This window comes from Pantherophis guttatus, chromosome 6, assembly GCF_059756535.1.
Source record: "Pantherophis guttatus breed Tessera chromosome 6, ASM5975653v1, whole genome shotgun sequence".
Taxonomy (NCBI): domain Eukaryota; kingdom Metazoa; phylum Chordata; class Lepidosauria; order Squamata; family Colubridae; genus Pantherophis; species Pantherophis guttatus.
Window position 1 is genome coordinate 98,273,648 of NC_142068.1, and position 20,546 is coordinate 98,294,193.

At 43.7% G+C, this 20,546-nt stretch overlaps 1 protein-coding gene across 1 annotated transcript in view; it reads right to left on the minus strand.

Annotated features, from left to right (window-relative positions):
- Positions 1-4,045: 4,045 nt before the first annotated feature.
- Positions 4,046-20,546, minus strand: part of LOC117676099 (neurotrypsin-like) — a 54,218-nt gene continuing 37,717 nt past the window's right edge. Inside the window, exons 15-16 of the mRNA XM_034435287.3 lie at positions 19,934-20,214; positions 4,046-8,519 (exon numbers count right to left, since the gene is read on the minus strand). Coding sequence (XP_034291178.2) covers positions 8,209-8,519; positions 19,934-20,214 — 592 coding nt within the window. The 3' untranslated portion in view covers positions 4,046-8,208. The remainder of the gene's footprint in view (positions 8,520-19,933; positions 20,215-20,546) is intronic.

Here is a 20,546-nt window from a genome sequence, read left to right on the forward strand (position 1 = left end):
TGCCCAGGACACCGATGGGATTCCCGCTGAAGTCCACTAGCCTCGACCGCAAGGGCTTCAACTGGTTCTTCTCACAGGCTGGCTTCAGGCTGCCAGTCAGTTGCTGCCAGTCCATAATGGAATAGATGGAGCCTGAATCTACTTCCATTGTGCACGGTGACCCCTCTGCCAGTAGTGTCACATTGAATTTAGTGGCACCGTCGTTGCTTGTGTGAGCGATTGTGGTTTGGTGCACCGCTCCGCTGCGATGGTATTCCTCGTCTCTGCGCCTGGACTAGTATGAGGATTGTTTGGATGTCCTCTGGGTATCTTTTTGATTTTTGAGGAATCTTGGCCTGGGTGGTTTGGGAGCTGGATCTGCTGCTCTGCAGGCCTCGGCTATGTGTCTCCTCTTCAAGCAGCAACAGCAGGTTGCGTCCCTCCATCTGCAGTTTGCCCTGGGGTGGTCACCTTTGCAGCTGCCGCAGCGTTCCCCCCGATCGCCATGTTGGGGATTTCCTGCCTGGGGGGGCAGGAAACCTTGTGTACGGCCATTTCCTCATCAGATTCGGATGGCGTGGCGGAGTCATCTGAGGAGTTTGGGCCCGACTTGTGGATCTTGTGGATCCCCCTCGCCTTCACCATTGCAGCAGCCGCTTTCTTGAAAGTCTCAGCAGCTGTGGCTTCTTCAAGGACTTCCTTGAGTGGAATCTTCTTGCGGCTCAGGAACTACTTCTGGAGACCCACATCCCGCATCCCGAAGATGATGCGGTCTCGGATGGCGTTTTCAACGTTGTCAAATTCGCAGTTGGCAGCGATTTGACGAAGTGTGGCCACGAACTCCTTGATGGATTCGCCTTCCCGTTGATTTCTCTGCTGGAAGGTGAATCTGTTTGCAATCGGGGTGCCTGTGGGTGCATAGTGTTCCTGCAGGACTTCCTGCAGGTCACTCCAGGACATCTTCTTAATATCTCTGGGCGCCACGAGGTCGATGGCCATCTCTAGAACATCAGAACCGCAGTGGGCCAGGAACAGGGCTCTCTTGCGCTCATCGTCGAGGTTTTGGTAGCCGTTTCCTCGGAGGAATTGCCGGAATCTGACCATATACGACCTCCATTTCTCTCTTGCCGGGTTGAATGGGCTCAGCGAAGCGATCGGTGCTTGCGGGGTTGCCATTCTGTAGGGTGCCGCGGTTGGGTGACTTCAGCTCGGTTAAGGCGATCGTGCCACACGTCTTGCTCAGGTTCTCTTCTCTAGTCCTTCGTCGCCAGTGTTGGATCAGGCACAGGGAAAAAAGACGTGACCAGCTCGATACATTTAGTCACTTTATTGCAACAGTAACAAAACTGGCGCTGCGCTGCCGGAGCTCTCCTTATATTCACTCCGGCAGACGCACCGCCCCTAAGACAGCTATTGAAACTTCCCGCCCGAGGCTGGCAGCCAATCCGGACGGGTGTCCTTATAAGGACATAACATAACCCATGCTTGATTTTTGAGGTGCTGTGTTTGCAAAGAGAACAGGCTTGAACCAGAAAGTCCACCTGGACTCAGTTCCTGCTATGGGAGAGTTAAAGATCATTTCCAAGCGGGCCAATACCCATCTTAGGCTATTGGGTTAATTGTGGCGTTACTTGGACAAGGATGCATTGAAGACCATCTCTCATGCTCTTCTGTTCTGGACTGTAATTTGCTGCTATCTGGAGACCATCTGGAAAATTCTACATACTCCATCTGCTTTGTTACCCAGCTGCTGAGGAAATGCATTTTCTCAGGAGGGTGGGGGGGGGTTGTGGTTTGTTTGCTTGTTTTAGCTTTGCCATGCTATTGGGAAGGCTAGCAAGGCCAGAAGGTTGAATTAGGCATCTGAAATTAGGACTCCACTAAGAATCAAGGCTAATATTGACACATAAAAAATATCAACATGATGCTTTTCTGCTGACTTAGAAATCACTGGACAGTACTTTAATTTCCCTGTGAACAAGAACTCAAATGCCACTTTGGGTATTTTAGGTGGGCAGAGGAGATGAAGAAGACAACTGAAGAACAGCATGTAGTGCTTTAGAGATAAATTTGGAACTAGCAAAACCTATTAATTTTAAAGTGATTACTGAGCCTGGGCAGAGGAATGATTGCTATGTCAGATTTTCAAACCGTGCACACCATTTCCCACGCTATCAATCTCTAGAATAGAATTCTTTATTGGCCAAGTGTGATTGGACACACAAGGAATTTGCCTTTGGTGCATATGCTCTCAGTGTACATAAAAAGAAAAGATACATTCGTCAAGAATCATAAGGTACAACACTTAATGATAGTCATAGGGTACAAATAAGCAATCAAATCATACTGGGAAACAATATAAATCATAAGGATACAAGCAACAAAGTTACAATCATACAGTCATAAGTGGGAGGAGATGGGTGATAGGAACAATGAGAAGATTAATAGTACTGGAGACTATTGTTTGACAGTGTTGAGGGAATTATTTGTTTAGCAGAGTGATGGCGTTTGGGAAAAAACTGTTCTTGTGTCTAGTTGTTCTGGTGTGTAGTGCTCTATAGCGTCGTTTTGAGGGTAGGAGTTGAAACAATTTATGTCCAGTATGTGAGGGGTCTGTAGATATTTTCACAGACCTCTTTTTGACTTGTGCAGTATACAAGTCCTCAATGGAAGGCAAGTTGGTAGTAATAGTTTTTTCTGCAGTTCTAATTATCCTCTGAAGTCTGTGCCTAACTTGTTGGGTTACAGAACCAAACCAGACAGTTACAGAGGTGCAGATGACAGACTCAATAATAGGGATGATAGTTATAGAGATAATTAGCAGACAATTCTTCACTTGTATCTCTCTTCCTTGATTACCTTTCTCTTAACTCTCATCTACCTACGAGACCGTCTTTTGCCACCAATAGCCTCCCACCGACCAGTTCGTTCTCACAGGGAGGGACTACTCAGGGTACCGTCAGTCAAATTATGTCGACTGGCGACTCCCAGGGGGAGGGCCTTCTTTGTGGGGGCTCCAACCCTTTGGAATGAACTGCCCCCGGAGATACGGAATATCCCTGATCTCCGTGCTTTCCGCCGTGCCCTCAAGACCCTGATGTTCCAACAGGCAGGGCTAAACATACAAACATGTGAATGATTTTTTTTTAAAATGTTATCTAATTCTGGGTTTTATTTAATTGACCAAACTAAGTAATAATTTTAATTAGCAATTTTATGATGTTTGTGTGTCTATATTTTTCTTGACTGTACACCGCCTTGAGTCCTACGGGAGAAAGGCGGTATAGAAATATAATAAATAAATAAATAATAAATAAATAAATCTACAAGTTCAGATACTAGAGTAGAGCATACTACTGGTACTTAGCTGTCAAGAGACTTAAGTAACTCAGGCTTCCCTTTCACAATGTTATTTCCTAAATGAAACTTATTTACTTTTCTTTCACACAAGCATCAACCTCAGGAATACTTTCTTTGAAAAATTATCTCATAAATTTAGTATTTCTTTCTGCATACCTTTTGCTGAATCAAATGGCCTGTATTAGCCATTTAGAATCAAACTCTGTATTAGCAAAAATGTATTCAGAATACAAAAATTTGTATAATTCTCTGGATTAATGCTTAAATTACTTAAATAAGTAGTAATTTATTACTTGTAAATCCCAACCTAAATTGGTTTGATCAACTGGCAGTTGCTAAATAAAATTTCTTATTACATTTTTACTTTGAAACTGAAATGTACAAGTGTAGCTTTCAGCAATTTCCAAATATATTTTCCAGAGCCTTCAGGGAATAAGGAGGACACATTCTTTATTCTGGAAAGCTCTGAAATAATTAATAGTGCAATCTTACACATGCTTGCTGAGATATAAATATTTCAATATTTAATGAGAGTTGTTTCCAAGTTAATAGGAATAAATCATAAACCGAAACCCCAACATAGTGTCCAATTTAGCTGAGAGTATATATTATTAATTCCTCAGAATTGGTATAATGATAAATGTGGCTATACTCCAAGAAAAAAGCCCAGATTTTCTATGAATGAGAAAGACATGAAAACCTACGGTTTGGTATATTAGTTTTATTTACAAATGTACAAGTGTTTCACAATGGGGGTCAAAAGGCACTCTGCAGATCTATTAGCCCACATCTGTTTCTTAGGAGAAACGCCTTCACCTCCAGGTAAAGCTAATAGGGTTGCATGGACATCTCCTTAGAAAGGGAGCAGGCTTTATGCTCTCTTCTACCTACAAACATGACATCCAGCACAGACAACAATAGATGGCATACTATAGGACAGTCTCCCTTGGGTGGTGTCTACCCATTCTGTTAAATCGGGCAGGAATGGCATGCTCTGGATCCCATCTGCAAGAGAGGACCATCTGTTGGGGTCTAGGAGGAAAGCCTTTTCTGCCATGGTACCTGGGAATATCGTCGCTCCAAAGATCAGACTTGCCCTGTGCCTGCTGGGACCCTGATAGTATGAGTGAGCCCATTTCTTTACTATATTGAGCATGGGATGTTGTGATTGGCTGATATGCTATTTAGTCATTTACAATTTTGGTTCTGTTTCCATTATTAGTCACCCGGTGTCCTATATATGAGACGGGTGGCCACATAAAATCATTAAGTAAATAGGAATGGGAAATGCCATTTCTATTATTCCAGTACCCTGCAATGAACTGTTTTCCAAGCCCATGAAGAATGCAAGTGTTATCAAAATATCTATTTGGGAGCTGAGTTCAAGAAAATGGTATTTTAGCAAAAACAGAACAAAATGTTTAGGATAGAGATGTCAGAAATACCTCAGGAATGTCCAGATTTGAGGAACAATTCAAGAGAAATAAATCAAGGAAGAAATTGTGAGAGAAACGGGTGCAGGTAGTCCTTGCTTAATTATCATTCATTCATTGTCTATTTTAAGTTACTGAATGAATAGTCCCTTAGCCCAGTCCCTGAAGTTATGACTGTTGCAACAACCCTGCAGTTACATAATCAAAATCTGGGTGCTTGGCAGCCTGTTGGCACTTATGACCACAGTGGTGCTTCAACTCCCTGCCCACCTATCTCCCTCTTTTAGCTGCCCTGCACCGCAGCACTCCTTGAAGGGGGCTGTGCTGGAACTGAAATAGAGGCCTGGTGCTTTCACAGCCTGTAATGGAATGCCTGAATGGCGTTGGGGAATGAAGGCTGCATAGAAAAAAATGGTAAGAGAACATCTGTCTGATCTTGATGAATACAGATCACCAGGACCTGATAGATTACATCCCAGAGTTCTAAAGGAGCTGCAGATGTCATCTCAGAACCACTGAACCACATCTTCCAAAAATCCCGGAGCACTGTGGAACTACCAGAGGACTGGAAAAGAGCTGATGTGGTTCCCATCTTCAAAAAAAGGAAAACAATCAGACCCAGGAAGCTACAGACCAATCAGCCTAACATCAATACCCAGGAAGATACTAGAAAAGATAATAAAAAACAGATCTGCCAACATCTAGAAATGAGTAAACTAGAAGTCAGCACGGGTTTGTTAAAAACAGATAATACCAAACTAATCTTATTTCATTCTTCAACATAATGACTAAATTAGTAAACCAGCGAAATACCATGGACATAATATACTTAGACTTCAGCCAGACATTCGACAAAGTAGACCACAATCTACTTCTTGGTAAACTAGAAAAAAGTGGGATAGATAGCATCACCACCAGATGGATTTGTAACTGGCTGACAAACTATATCAATGAAAAGTCCTTAATGGTACTACATCTACATGAAGGGAAGTAAGCAGTGGGGTACCACAAGGTTCTGTCCTAGGCCCAGTACTCTTCAATATCTTCATAAATGACTTAGATGAGGAAAGAGAAGGGGAACTTACCAGATTTGCAGATGATACTAAACTAGCAGGAATAGCCAACACCCTAGATCAGGGGTCTGTAATCTTAAACACTCAAGGAGCCATTTGGACCCGTTTCCCACAGAAAAGAAAACACCGGGGGCCACAAAACCTGGGTGGGTATGGCCAGTTCAATGTCACTCATTCCCATCCAATCACATGACTCCCCCCCCAGCCATTACCCTGGTTTTGTGGCTCCCAGTGTTTTCCATGGAAAACAGGTATCTCTGTGTGTGGCTCTCTCTCTGTCTCTCTCTGTTTCTATCTCTCTCTTTCTCCCTCTGTCTCTGTCTCTGTCTCTGTCTCTGTCTGTCTGTCTCTCTCTCTCTCTCTCTCTCTCGTGTGTGTGTGTGTGTGTGTGTGTTCTCTCTTGAACCATTTCCAAAAACAGGCGAGGGTTTGGTTGTTGTTGTTGTTTTGTTGCTTCTTCTTCTTTGGGTGCTTTTTACCATATGATTTAAATTAAGTCACTTCAGGTTCCCAGATAAATGAAGTACTTTCGTCCCCCTGTTGTAACTCCCTGTCGGCTGAACCCACCACTGGCTGGCCCCACCCCTCACCCTCCCCTCCCAGTCACTCCTCACCTGGTCTGAGAAGGAAAGGGCGACGGCGGGGATTGAGACTCACTCCATATTCCATATTGCATGCACCTAGGTCACTAGGGGGGAGGCGCCATTTGCTCTCTGTCCCGGCCTAGCTGTGGCCAATGCTCCGCATCGTAATGGGCTCCCCAACTGTGAAGCGCATTAAATTTAACTGTGCTGCGCAAGGCTCTGCAAGAGCAGTGAGCAGGCTATGGAGGTGGCAACAGCAGAAGCATTGGCCGCAGCTGCGCCAGACCAGTGTCTTGGGGTGGAGAGCAAGTTGCACATCTCCCCAATGGCTAGAAGAAGCACTCGCGAGACCCCACAAGTAGAGGGGCGCTTCGCTCCGGCTCTGGAATATGGAGCAAGTCTCCATCGCCCGCCATCACCCTTACCTTCTCAGACCAGGCGAGGAGTGACTGGGAGGGGAGGGTGAGGGGTGGAGCCAGCCAGTGGTGGGTTCAGCCAACAGGGAGCCACAGCAGGGGGACGAAAGAGCTGCATGCAGCTCCGGAGCCATGGGTTGCCGACACCTGCCCTAGATGATAGGCTCAATATCCAAATGGATCTTGACAGACTTGAACACTGGGCCCTATCTAACAAAATGAAATTCAACGTAGAGAAAAGTAAAGTCTTACACTTAGGGAAAAAAACCCAAAAGTACACATATAGATTGGATGAAACCAGGCTTAATAGCAGTAACTGAGAAGAATCTTGGAGTCTTAGTGGACAACCAATTAAATATGAGCCAAAAGTGTGTGGCAGCAGCCAAAAAATCCAATGCAATCCTAAATTGCATTAACACAGGGATAAAATCAAGATCAAGGGAGGTACTAATACCACTCTATAAAGCTTTAGTAAGACCACACCTAGAGTACTGCATCCAGTTTTGGCCACCACACTATAAAAAAGATGTTGGGACTCTAGAAAGAGTGCAGAGAAGAGCAACCAGGATGATTAGGGAACAGGAGGCTAAAACATACGATGAACGGTTGCAGGAACTGGGCCTGGCTAGTCTAGTGAAGAGAAGGACCAGGGAAACAGGATAGCAGTCTTCTGATATTTGAGGGGCTGCCACAGAGAGGAGAGGGTCAAGCTATTTTCCAAAGGCCAGACAAGGAATAATGGATGGAAACTGAACAAGGAAAGATTCAACCTGGAAATAAGGAGAAATTTTCTGACAGTGAGAGCAATCAACCCATGGAACAGAAGTTGCCTTCAGAAGTTGTGGGAGCTTCATCACTGGAAGCTTTCAAGAAGAGTCTGGACTGCCATCTGTCAAAAATGGTGTAGGGTTTGCTTGGATGGGGCGTTGGACTAGATGACCTGCAAGGTCCCTTCCAACTCTGTTAATTTGTATCTGTAAACAATCAGACAAGATAGGCAGGAGCACTCAGGGGCTTATTAGTCAGAGAAAGAAACTTAGGATGGACCCGCCCTAAGATTAGACTGAAAAGTAGGAGTAAACAATATAATGCAGTCATAGGTGATATGAAAACAAATCTGTCTTGTAAGCTTTGTACAGATTTTAAGAAAATTTACTTCCAGCAATATTATATATTCAGAAATGGAATCATAGCAGAGTTTACAGTCATTTCTGTGGCATTTTTGTCCGTAGAATTTATGGCTAAACTTGGAAAAGCTATCCAGTACTGGCATAATTAAAGATTAAAGATTAAAGCTATGGCTCCTTGCATTTTAAGTCCCACTTCATAAAGCACCATGAATCCATCTTTGGGTTGACGGTTCTCATATTATTTTGGTCACTTTCTTGATCCAAGGCACAAATTTGCTGACCTTTGTATAAACACCAGGGGAATCCTTTTGCCCACACCCATATCCCCAGGAAGTAATTCCTAGAATTACCCATTGTGTATTTGGTCTTTGACACACCAATGGTCCTCCACTGTCCCCTTGACAGCTGTCTACCCGATTGTCAGCAGAAAGGTTTCCAGCACAGAGCATTCGATTAGTAAATTTCTTTCCATAACGAGATTTGCAAACTTTTCTTGGGAGAAGAGGCACAGTTCCCTGGAGTAACATCCTTGAGTATGACCTTCCTGGAAGAATAATTAATATTCATGCAATTCAATACAGGGAACAACAAAATAGATAGAAAAAATTAATTGTGAGGTTAGAATTATAACTTTATGGAATATGGCTTTTAATGATTGTTCATAATACTTTTTTAAAAACAAAGTTCATTTTGTTGTGAGCTATCTTGGATGCCTGCTTTTTTAAACTATTTATTTATTTATTAGTTTGATTTATATGCCGTCCTTCTCCAGAGACTCAGGGCGTCTTACAATGCTTTTAAGCAATAGCCTTCATACTTTTGTATATACCTGCTTAGTAGGACTTTTGGCCGCCCCCTAAGCGGTGTTTATACAAAGTCAGCTTATTAAACAATACATTCTGATTTAAAAGTTTTTTTGCATTTACACTTATTTATTTTAAATATTTTATCCCATTCCCACTTTTTTAAAGTTAAAAAGCCTTCAAAGAAACTAACAAAAATAATTAAAAATAAATTTAGAATGGGATCTACATTTCAAACAATTTTAAAATGTATAAAATAATATATTTTTAAAAAGCAATATGACAAGAAAATAAGAATCCATTTGTAGCTAAACTAAATAAGGCTAGGAACAAAAGGGGAGAGTTGGTGAAAATCCAGGTCTCTGGAATCTGAGAGAGCCGGAGGCAGAACTTCAGATTGAAAAGAATTCCACCAAAACAGAAGCCAAGAAAAAGCCCACATTTTTATTCTAATTATTTTATTTTTATTACATAGATTTAAAGAATGCCCTACACTGGACGGTTTGCATAATAAAAAGTTAAAAAAAACCCAGAATAAATAAAGTATCACTCTAATTCAGTAAATATAGAAATACTTTAATTATATTCTCTTTTCTTTTTACTCAAGTACACAGTACTCCTTTTCAGCAGTGTAATCCAAATTTGCAGATATAATTTAGACAAAAGGATAATTTAAGTAGCAAACTTTGGAAAACAAGACCATCCTGAATAAAGGCATCCAATCTGCAGAAGTGGAATGCTGATACTAAGAAATAATAGTACTAATAGTAATACTGATAGTACTAATAATACTAATAATCTTACTTCACCAATTATTTTCCTGACTCGATGCGCCGCCAATCCTACTTCTGGGAGCTTGATTGATGATTGGATGTACTGAGTGCCTATCAAAGTTTCTGCAGCCTTGGTACCGCCCCTTGTGACGTTAACCCCCCAGTCTTTTTCACTCAGTGGTAGGGATTACACCTGAGTGCCTTATTCTCTCCAGAGAATTTTTTTCAGCTTTAGCTTCTATTTGGATTTCGTTTTTCTTCTGAGTTCTAGTTACAGTCTAGTGAGGAGATTACTGGAAGCCCTCAGAAGCAGCGGTATTCGGCTCTTCTGATAGATTGCCAAACCGCCATTTTCTGTGCCCATTCTGACAGCCTGAGGCGCTAGCGGCGGTTTCGGTCAGAAATTAAACTGCCGAGCCAGCCCACCTTGTCCGATCGCCAGAAACAGCTGAGAGGCGCTTTTTAAAGCAGCCCCGCTGTTGGATTTCAAGTTTTGCCGCTTTGGAAGTGTCGGAGCGCCGGCCCGATGGTCTGTGAGTACAGCCGGCGGTATAGCATGTCTTGAACAAATGGCGCGGTGCCTTTTCACTCCCTGGGGGTGCTGTTGGTGGTCGTGCTGATTCGTGAGGGAACGGATCAGCCTTCCACGAATATTTTTTCAGTGCTATGGGTGTTCGTTTGCAGGGTCCCTGCTGACTAGTAGCATACCCTGCTGATTTAGGATGGCGTCGTAATGGCTGTGTTTCCCGCCATTTTGTTTTTCAAAGGACTATACTTTATTTATTTCTTGCTTGTATTTTTGTGGTTGTGGGACACTGGTGTTTGTTCCCACCAATTATATTGTGGCATTATGATAACTTGGGGACTAACTCTATTGTTTCTTTCTCCTTCTGAGGTGTGGCATAGCTGCCTTTTCTTTCCAGAAGTTCTCCTCCGGTTGCCATCTTGCTGAGACCTCCACAGACAGTTGCCTGATAAACTGCTGCGTGGCCTGCTAACAGATTTTGCAGCCACCGTTCCCTTGACGCTCTTCTGACTACCTGATGATTCATTGGCAGAAGGGAAGTGTTTATTTCTAGTTTTTTCTATTAATTCATCTTTATATACATATATTTCTACATTTTTATTAAAAAAAAACCGAACAAATTTAATTAATTCATTATCACTACCAACAATTGATCAACTGATTTTTGATCTTGAAAATTAGAGTTAATTGATTTATATTTTTATATTTAAAAAAAAAAAAGAGGAAATTAAAGGTAAACCTCAAGTTAATTGCCATCTTTTTTCTGAGCATAATTACAGAACTCATTGATTAACGAGCCTGTTTGCTACCTTTATTGGGAGTTATGGCTGATTCCCCTATGTCATCAGATATTGAAAGGGAGACTTCCCCTCGCAGGGCTCCCTCTCCCAAGCCTGCTGGTAAAAGAAAGGCCAAAACCAGGGGTGTAGTTAAAGCAGTTACAAAGCCTGTTCCAGCCGAAGCTGTTGTAGACAAGCAAGCTGCCAGGTTGCATAATGCTCTTGAAAAACAGTTTAACAAGGCTCAGGCTACTTTACAGTCTGGAGAACCTTCTGTTCCACATAACGACGATACTCTGGCCCAGTCCTCTGGCCTTCCTATGTCTGATACTTCTGAGACTATTTTGCCTGCTTGGCCACAAGGTGACATTATCCTTGTGCCTCATGACCACGAACTGATTTGTGCACAGGGTGATCAGGTCCTACAACCATCCCCGGTGCAGTTGCCATCTGGGGCTCCAGATCCCGTCGCCGGGCCTTCCACGTCTCAACCTAAACTGATGACTACCCCTGTGTCTGGTCAAGTTTTTGATTTTCAAGCTATGTTTCTCAAGCATTTAACAATTTTCTGCAATCCACGTTTCAGCATTCTTCCATGCAGCCTCTAACTGTGGCTTCATCAGGGCCAGTGCGCTCTGCATCTGCACCTCAACCTTCTACTTCTAAGTCTGTGTCTGCTGCCCATGGCTTAGAAGGGTCTGATTATGAGGAGGATTTTTTTGATGACTTTGAGATGTCTGAGGATGATGAGCCTTTATCTGACGGGCCTCCATTTCCGGGGCTCTTCAAGCCTGCTCTTTTTTCTTCATTGTTCCGTAAGGCCAAGGCGGCCACTAATATGGGCAAAGTCATTGACCCTCCTTCTTCACAGGACCAACCATCTGTGTCTGATGCCTTGTTTAAAATGCCTCAACCTGAGCACGATTTTATCCCCTTTCCGGATTTGTTTGCTCAGGTGATTCAGCGCCCTTGGGAACGTCCCAGATCCTTAGCTGCCCGTCAGGCCATGACAAGCGGATGTATTGTGCTGCTCCAGACCTTGAGTCCTTGCTGCAGTTGCCGTCCATTGATGAACCTGTGGCTAGTCTCGTATCTTCTTCGGTTCTGGCTGGTGATGTCGGGGATGGACTGCGAATGGAGGACAAGCGGGCTGAACTATCATGTAGAAAAACGCATCAAGAGGCTGCATGGGCAATTCGAGCGGCTACTGCCGCTTCATTTTTTAATAGGGCATCTCTTATATGGCTTCGCCAATTACGAGACAGAGTGCCCCCTGAGGAGGCCAGAATACAGCAAGATATCACCAAACTGCTGGCTGCTGCTGAATTTGCGGCAGACGCTTCCTTGGATGCAGCAAAGTTCGCTTCACGGGCCCTCACTTCATCTGTGGTTTCTCGCCGCTTATTGTGGCTCAGACATTGGCGTGCTGACAATAAGTCCAAGTGGAGACTCACTACTGCTCCTTTCAAGGGCTCTTCGCTTTTTGGGTCGGCTTTGGACTCCATCCTTGTAGAGGGACGCGACAAAAGGAAGGTGCTTCCCACATCTTTTAGGAGACTGGATCGAAGAGCTTCTCCGTACGGCCGGCAGTCCTTTCGGGCCGATTCCAGCTCTGGCGGATCCTATTATAACCGATCCTACAATCAGGGATCTTTCTCTTCGGCAGGTAGGCCTTCCTTTTGTGACCGAGGAAGACGCCAGACCGCCTTCCGTAGACCCTTCCGTGGTTCCGGGTCGAGAGCCTTTCGCCGAGGCAAATGACTTCCTGCCTCTTGTTCCGGTGGGGGGCCGTCTTCAGGCATTTTACCATCAGTGGGAGTCCACTTCCACAGATGCCTGGATTCTCCACACTGTCACACATGGCCTCAAACTGAGTTCCTCTCCTCCCTGCCGGATCGTTTCCTTCCATGTCCATCGTCAGTGAATCCCCTGAAATGTCAACTTATGCTACTCGAGATTCAACACTTGTTAGAAATAAGAGCCATAGAGCCGGTTCCCAACAACCAACTTCGGACCGGCTACTATTCAACTTTGTTCCTAGTTCCCAAAAGTTCGGGGGGCTGGAGAGGTATTCTAAACCTGAAGGACCTGAATCTCTTCATTTTATATCGACGTTTCAAAATGCATTCGCTTCAAACAATTCTTGCATGCATTCGACGGGGAGACCTGATGCAATCTGTGGACATCAAGGAGGTGTATCTTCACATACCAATTCACCCAGACCACAGACGATACCTCCATTTTGCCTTCAAAGGACGCCATTTTCAATACAGGGCCATGCCGTTTGGACTTTCGTCGGCGCCCCGGACATTCACGAAAATACTGGCGGCTCTATCGGCGTCTGTCCGGGAACGCTCCATCCGCATGGTCTGTTATCTGGACGATGTGTTGATCCTGTCATCATCCGAGCCTCAAGCAGACAACAACAGGCAGCTGGTCCTTCAGGCTCTACGGTGCCATGGTTTTGTTCTGAACCTTCCAAAGAGCCAGTTGATTCCAACATCTCGTATTCTTCATCTGGGATCTGTTATAGATTCCCTTCAAGGAATGGTCTTCCTATCCCCAGATCGTCAAGCGAGTATCAGGGACCTAGTTCGACAAGTGATTCTCCAGCCAAAAGTGACTGTTCTGCTACTTTCCCAATTGTTGGGAAAATTCATCTCATGCATTCAGATTGTGCCGTGGGCTTGTCGTCATTTTTGCCTTCTTCAGTGGTTCCTCCTGCCATTTCAAAGGACGGGACAGGCAGACTCTTTACTCAAAGTCACAGTTCTGGGCACAGTAAAGACATCGCTGCTATGGTGGGAATCCACAGCTCTGCAATGCGGGACTGTTTTTCTGGAACCTCCTCGTGTCACCGTAACAACGGATGCCAGCCTTCGGGGTTGGGGGGCCCATCTGGACTCACACATTGCACAGGGCACCTGGGCTCCGTCCGATCTATGGCACAGTATCAACTTCTTGGAGCTCCATGCGGTTCGACTTGCTCTTCTAGCCTTCCAGCCTCATGTGTCCAACAAACACGTCCTGATTCTGACGGACAATGTGACCACGAAGGCACATGTCTACAGACGGGGGGCACGCGCTCCAGAGTTCTGATGGCGGAGACGGAACGACTGATGGCTTGGGCAGAAGCCAATGTTCTTTCTATAAAAGCAGAACACATCTCAGGCACCAGCAACCTGCAGGCCGATTACCTCAGCAGGGAACACCTGGATCCCTCAGAGTGGCAACTACATCCCTGCCTGTTTCACAGCCTCACCCTCAGGTTCGGGACTCCAATTGTGGACCTCTTTGCGTCTCCTTGAAATGACCAGCTTCCAAGATATTTCACCAGATTCCCGTCTCCAGCCGCAGAAGGCCACGATGCTCTGCGCTGCCCATGGCCGAAAGGCCTAATGTATGCCTTTCCTCCAATTCCAATTCTGCCACGGCTCATCCGAAAGATACTATTGGAAAAGGCCGAGATTCTGCTGGTAGCGCGTTACTGGCCGAGGAGGCCGTGGTTCGCCGATCTGAAGGGCCTGTCGAGGAGTCCACCTTGGCGAATCCCCAAAGACCAGTTGATACTTCTGCAAGGCATCGTTCAACATCCAGATCCAGACTTGTTAAAGTTGACCATCTGGCACTTGAACGCATCATCCTAAAGAAGGATGATATACCATCGAATATCATTTCAACGATTCAGGCAGCTAGGCATCCTTCAACTATTCGAATTTATAACGCCTCTTGGTCCTCCTTTGCCAGATGGTGTTCTACCAAGCTTGTAGACCCTACTTCACCAACAATTTCGGAAATTTTACAGATTCTTCAATCGGGTCTGGACAAAGGTTTGGCCCCTTCTACTCTGCGACGGCAGGTGGCGGCCTTGGCCACTGTCTTACCTGGCGAAGGTCGTCAACCTCTCTCTCAAAATTCCAAGATTAAGGCCTTTTTAAGAGGAGCTGGCAATTTATCACCTCCGGTGATCCACCGTTTTCCGACTTGGAATTTGACGTTAGTTTTGCAAGCCCTCACATCTGATCCATTTGAGCCCTTGGCATCAGCCTCATTACATTATTTGACCCTAAAAATGGCTTTTCTTCTGGCAATAACCTCGGCTAGGAGGGTTTCAGAGATTGCTGCTCTGTCTATTCGCCCAGATCTCTGTGTGTTTTTCCCTGATAGAGTAGTTCTCCGACTAGATCCGGCCTTCATACCCAAAGTTAATTCAAAATTTCATAGAGGTCAAGAAATTACGCTCCCTAATTTCTGTCCTGACCCCCGACATCCTTTAGAGAGACAGTGGCATACCTTAGACGTCCGTAGGGCCTTACGGCGTCATATTAAGCGCACTGCTTCCTTTAGAAGGACAGAGGCCTTGCTGGTGTCTTTTTTACCAGCTTCCATGGGACACAAAGTTTCTTCTCATATTGTAGGTCGGTGGCTAAAAGCTTGTATCTCAACTGCTTACCATTTACAGGGCAGGGCTGTGCCTGGTGGCATTGTCCCCCATTCCACTCGAAGTGCTGCTACCTCAGCGGCTTGGGCCTCACAAGCGTCTGTGGATGACATTTGTAAGGCGGCGACGTGGTCGTCTTTGTCTTCCTTTGTTCGCCATTATCGTTTAGACTCCTTTGCTTCTGCTGATGCTGCCTTCGGCAGACGAGTTTTACAATCTGTAATATCCACCCAGGGACAGCCAGTGGCTCGACCCCTCCCAGACAATGAGTAACCTTGGGTATGTCCCAGAAGTAGGATTGGCGGCGCATCGAGTCAGGAAAATGGACGTTGTCCTACCTGAACGTCCCTTTTATGCTCGATGCGCCGCCAATCCGGCCCACCCGTTTGTCGACCATGGCTGCTGTGGGTGGTGTGTGTTTTTCTTTTGTTTCCTTTTCTGCAGCATTGCTTCTGTGATCCTGCCTTTGGATTATTCTGAGCATGGGTCGGTGTCGTCCTCGTTATCTGCTTCGTGAAAAAGACTGAAGGGTTAACATCACAAGGGGCAGTACCAAGGCTGCAGAAACTTTGATAGGCACTCAGTACATCCAATCATCAATCAAGCTCCCAGAAGTAGGATTGGCGGCGCATCGAGCATAACAGGTAGGACAATGTCCATTTTCTAATACAGAGTCCCCAACCCGCAGGCTGCGCAAGCAGCAGGCAAATGTGCATGCACAGCTCCCTTTGTGCAAGCGGCAGGCATTCTCTTGCACACATGAAGCTCCATTTGTATGAGTGGCGGGCGCACCCAACGCTCACACAAATGGAACTTCATATGTGCGCGCAAGTGCCCACCACTTGCACAAATGGAGCTGCACATGTACAGTCGCACAGAACCATTTCCTCTCCCCTCCCCTGACAGTCAGCACAGCCAGAAAGGTTGGGGACCACTGTTTTAATACAAAGTGATTCAGAAGGAGTTGGTACTTGATTGTAATTATGGATTTAATTAATAACACTGCTTTATTTTAGGATTAGTTCCTAGTGAAGGTGCCCTTTGCTCTTAATACTGTGCTAGTCCTCAATCCTGAGAATTGTAAAGCAAATTCTGTTCTAGTACACTATTAAATGCTGGGTGTAATTCCTTGGCGCACTCTAAAGGCCAGGATGTGTCTGTTACAGAATATTTTACTGATCTGGAATTTAAGTACATAAAATAGTTTGGGGGAAGGATTGAGAATAATTTACACCTTACACTGAATTCATGACCCTATCAAAAATGTAACTTGAAAATCTAAAATTATCAAAAATGGTCCATGAAATTTATTTTTAAAATTGTCTCACTTCTGGGTGTAAAATTATTGATCTGGTGTAGTGTACTTACAAGTAAGAAGCAGAGTTGGCATACAATCATTCCTCAAGTACTATATTTTATAACTGCCCAATTTTTGTCTCTACAAGTAGACGTCCGTTAGCAGCTGCCTTGTTTAGTATCTGTTTGTAGTTACCATGAGGATGGAAAAATAATTTTGCAACCAATCTTTGTATTTACAACCTTGTATGTAAAGTAAAAAGGTGAAGTAAAATCTTAAGCAGAGTTATGGTTTCACTTAGCAACTGCTTTACTTAGCAACCAAGTTCCTGGCCCTAGTTGTTGCTAAACAAGGACTATTTGTATTCCAAAAAGGAAAATGTTGAGAAGATTAAGATTAGGTTAATTTTAGGATTTAGGTAGTGATCTAAGAATTTCTACATGTTTAATACGATAGCATGTCTTATTTTTCCTACTTATGATGATTTTATTACGGTTTCAGCTTAATTAATATTTTATCTCGGATATTGCATTGTCCATATTGTATATGTACATACACACACACACACACACACATCACTTATAATAATAAATATAAAATAATAATAAATTGAAAAGCATGTATAAATATGTGTGTATATGTATATCTCCCTGTGTGTAAAAATGATCTATATAAAAAGTAGCATTTACTACTGTATTTATTCTTTAACAAGTGGACTGATAGTCTTTATAAGCAATGTTGAAATCAAACAAAAAAGAGAAGATGTAAAAAAAAACAGAGAGAAAAATAGCTTTCTGATAGAGATTAGTCTTTTGTCCTCCCCTCTTGTGGTTAATGTTGAAATAACATTTAAGTACAACAAATCAGCTTGTGGTTTGTGGTTCCAGGGCAGAGAAGTAAACAAAAAGATAAAAAATAAAAGCAAAGAAAGGGAAATCATTCCTTTTGTTTCACACAGTCATTCACAAAATATAATCATTCAACTCACAAGAGGATTTACTGCTTTCAGAGAGATTGTCCTTCTTTTGCTCCCTCTTTCCCTCTTACTTTAGTCATTGCTGCTTAAGAGAAAGTTACGGTGAGCACATAGATAGGAATAGGGGTGACATAATAGGAGTCTTCCAATATTGGAGGGGCTGTCACAGAGAGGGGGGAACAACCCATTCTCCAACGAACCCCTGAAGGAAACAAGCAGCACTGGGTGGAAACCTATCAAGGAAAGATCCAACCTAGAACTAAGGAGAAATTTAATAGTTCTCACAGTGAGAACAGTTAACCAGTGGAACGGCTTGCTTCAGAAGTCATGAATGTTCCATCACGGGAGATTTTTAAGACGAGATTTTTAAGGAGCGATCCTAGACAAGAGCCATTGTCTAGGGTCTCCTGCCAGGGCAGGGGGCTGGACTAGAAGACCTCCAAGGACCCTTCCAACCCCATTATTCAATGTTCTGTGTTCTAAATATACCTCCTTAACAACCAACTACTGAAAGACATACTGAGGAAGAGCAAGGCTAGGCTCCAACTGGATGAGCATCAGCCCCTCCATTTTGCCAGGCTTGCTTTCACAAACATCCCCCATAGTCAGTATCTTTAGTGTAATGAAGAGAAGGACTAGGGGTGATATGATAGGAGTCATGTTGGCGCAGTGGTTAAAATATAGAATTGCAGGCTATCTTTGCCTACTGCCAGGAGTTAGATCTTCACCGGCTCAAGGTTAATTTCAACCTTCCATTTTTATTTTTATTTTAAATTTGATTTATATGCCGCCCTTCTCCGGAGACTCAGGGCGGCTTACAATGCGCTAAGCAATAGCCTTCATACTTTTGTATATTTATACAGTCAGCTTATTGCCCCCACAAACTGGGTCCTCAATTTACCTACCTTAGAAAGGATGGAAGGCTGAGTCAACCTTGAGCCTTGGAGAGATTCAAACCAGCAGTAAATTGCAGGCAGCTGTGTTAATAACAGGGTGCTTAGACCACTGTACTATCAAGGCTGATTTTTCCAAGATCAGTAAAATGACCCAGATTATTGGGGGCAATATGCTGACATTTGTAAATTGCTCAGAGAATGCTGTAAAGCACAATTGCTGCAATTGCTACAGTAGCAGTCTTCCAGTCTCCTGCTCAGTAGTGGGTTGGACTAAAGGACCTTCAAGAGCCCTTCCAACTCTGTTATTCTGTGATTCTGAGATGATGGCAATGTAGTACAAGACATCTGGGGATCATCAGAGTAACAGTTGGAAAGGACCTTTGTGGTCTTCTAGTTCAACCCCCTACTGAAACAGGACACCAGATATCATTTCAGACAAATGGCTGTCCAATCTCTTCTTAAAAACCTCCAATGATGGAGTACCTAAAACTTCTGGAGGCAAGTTTTTGTTGTTCTCACTGTCAAGAAATTTCTTCTTAGTTCTAGGTTGCTGCTTCTTTCCATCCATTACTTCTTGGTTTGCCTTCTGCTGCTTTGGCAGGCCCAGAAGATTGATCTGTCATGTTTTTTGTTTGAAATATAACTAGATAACTATATAAACTAGATGGGGCATTTCTGAGTACAGCAGTGGGTCTTTTATTTTATTTATAACGGGGTTTATTTGTTTTTATTTATTTTAAACCATCCATTTCCCTCACATGGTTTCCTATTTGCATTCTTTTTAGAAACTACTGGGTGTAAAATATATACATTCATCTATCATATAAATCAGAACTATAGGATACATCATGTCATATTTCATACCCATCCTTACTACTAATGAAGTCTTCAACAGGTTTTCAGGCTTACACAGTGACAGTTAATAACTAGGAAAGCTTCTTTAAGTTGAAATGTTTTATACATACAGTAGCTAAGCTGGCTGCATTTATCTCCATTTTTTTTTTAATTTGATTTATATGCCGCCCTTCTCCGGAGACTCAGGGCGGCTTACAATGTGCTCAGCAATAGCCTTCATCCTTTTTGTATATTTATACAAAGTCAGCTTATTGCCCCCACAACTGGGTCCTCAATTTACCTACCTTAGAAAGGATGGAAGGCTGAGTCAACCTTGAGCCTGGCGAGATTCGAACCTGCAGTAATTGCAGGCAGCTGGTCTTAATAACAGGGTGCTTTAGACCACTATACTACCAAGGCTTTTAAAAGCAATGTTATTTAATTTAATAAATAGTTAACAAAAAGTCACTGTTTTTGCTTTCCATTGATTATTTATTATATACTTGAAACTCTCGTTCTGTATGAGGTGGTAAATGCCCTCAAAGTTTTTTCAATTTGCAAATAGGGAGGACTAACTTCTCTATTTATTCTTTGATATCCCATGTGGAAGTTGTGAGGCAACCCAGCACTCACCTGTATCTCCCCAGCCTGATATGACGCAAGACTTTCTGTCCATTGCAGCTTTCTGCTTCCCAGCGGGGAGGCAGACGGGAAAGACACGGGGGCTGAAGGAGAGACAGTTGTCCTCTTTGCCCCACATCCTGACCAGAGCAATGTCATTATCATTACTGCTCGACCGATAATTTCTATGAAGGAGGATCTTCTCCACCGGCAACTCTCTCTCCGACTCATCTCTCACAGCGGTATGGTGGTCTCCCACCCGCAGAAGGTAGCGACGAACGTCTACCCCAAATCTGCCCGCAAAAGAGTCACAAGCCAGTTAGTTTTCAATGAAGATGTTTCATGTTTCTTTCAACTAGAAAGGATCTTTCTTAAGGAGTGTTGAGTCAATTTAAAACATCTCCTCTGCCATCCTACACACATGAAATATAATCATATATTACATTATTCTCTTTAGGCAGATATTTTAGGTGAAGTAAATACATTCCTCAAAAATATAAGTAAGACGCCCATAAATAAAATCAACCTGAAGTCCTTGAGAGACTGGTGCACTAACCATAGCAGGGTCTGTTATAAACAAGCTCTATTATGACTTAGCATGATGTGGGCACCCAGCCATTATTGG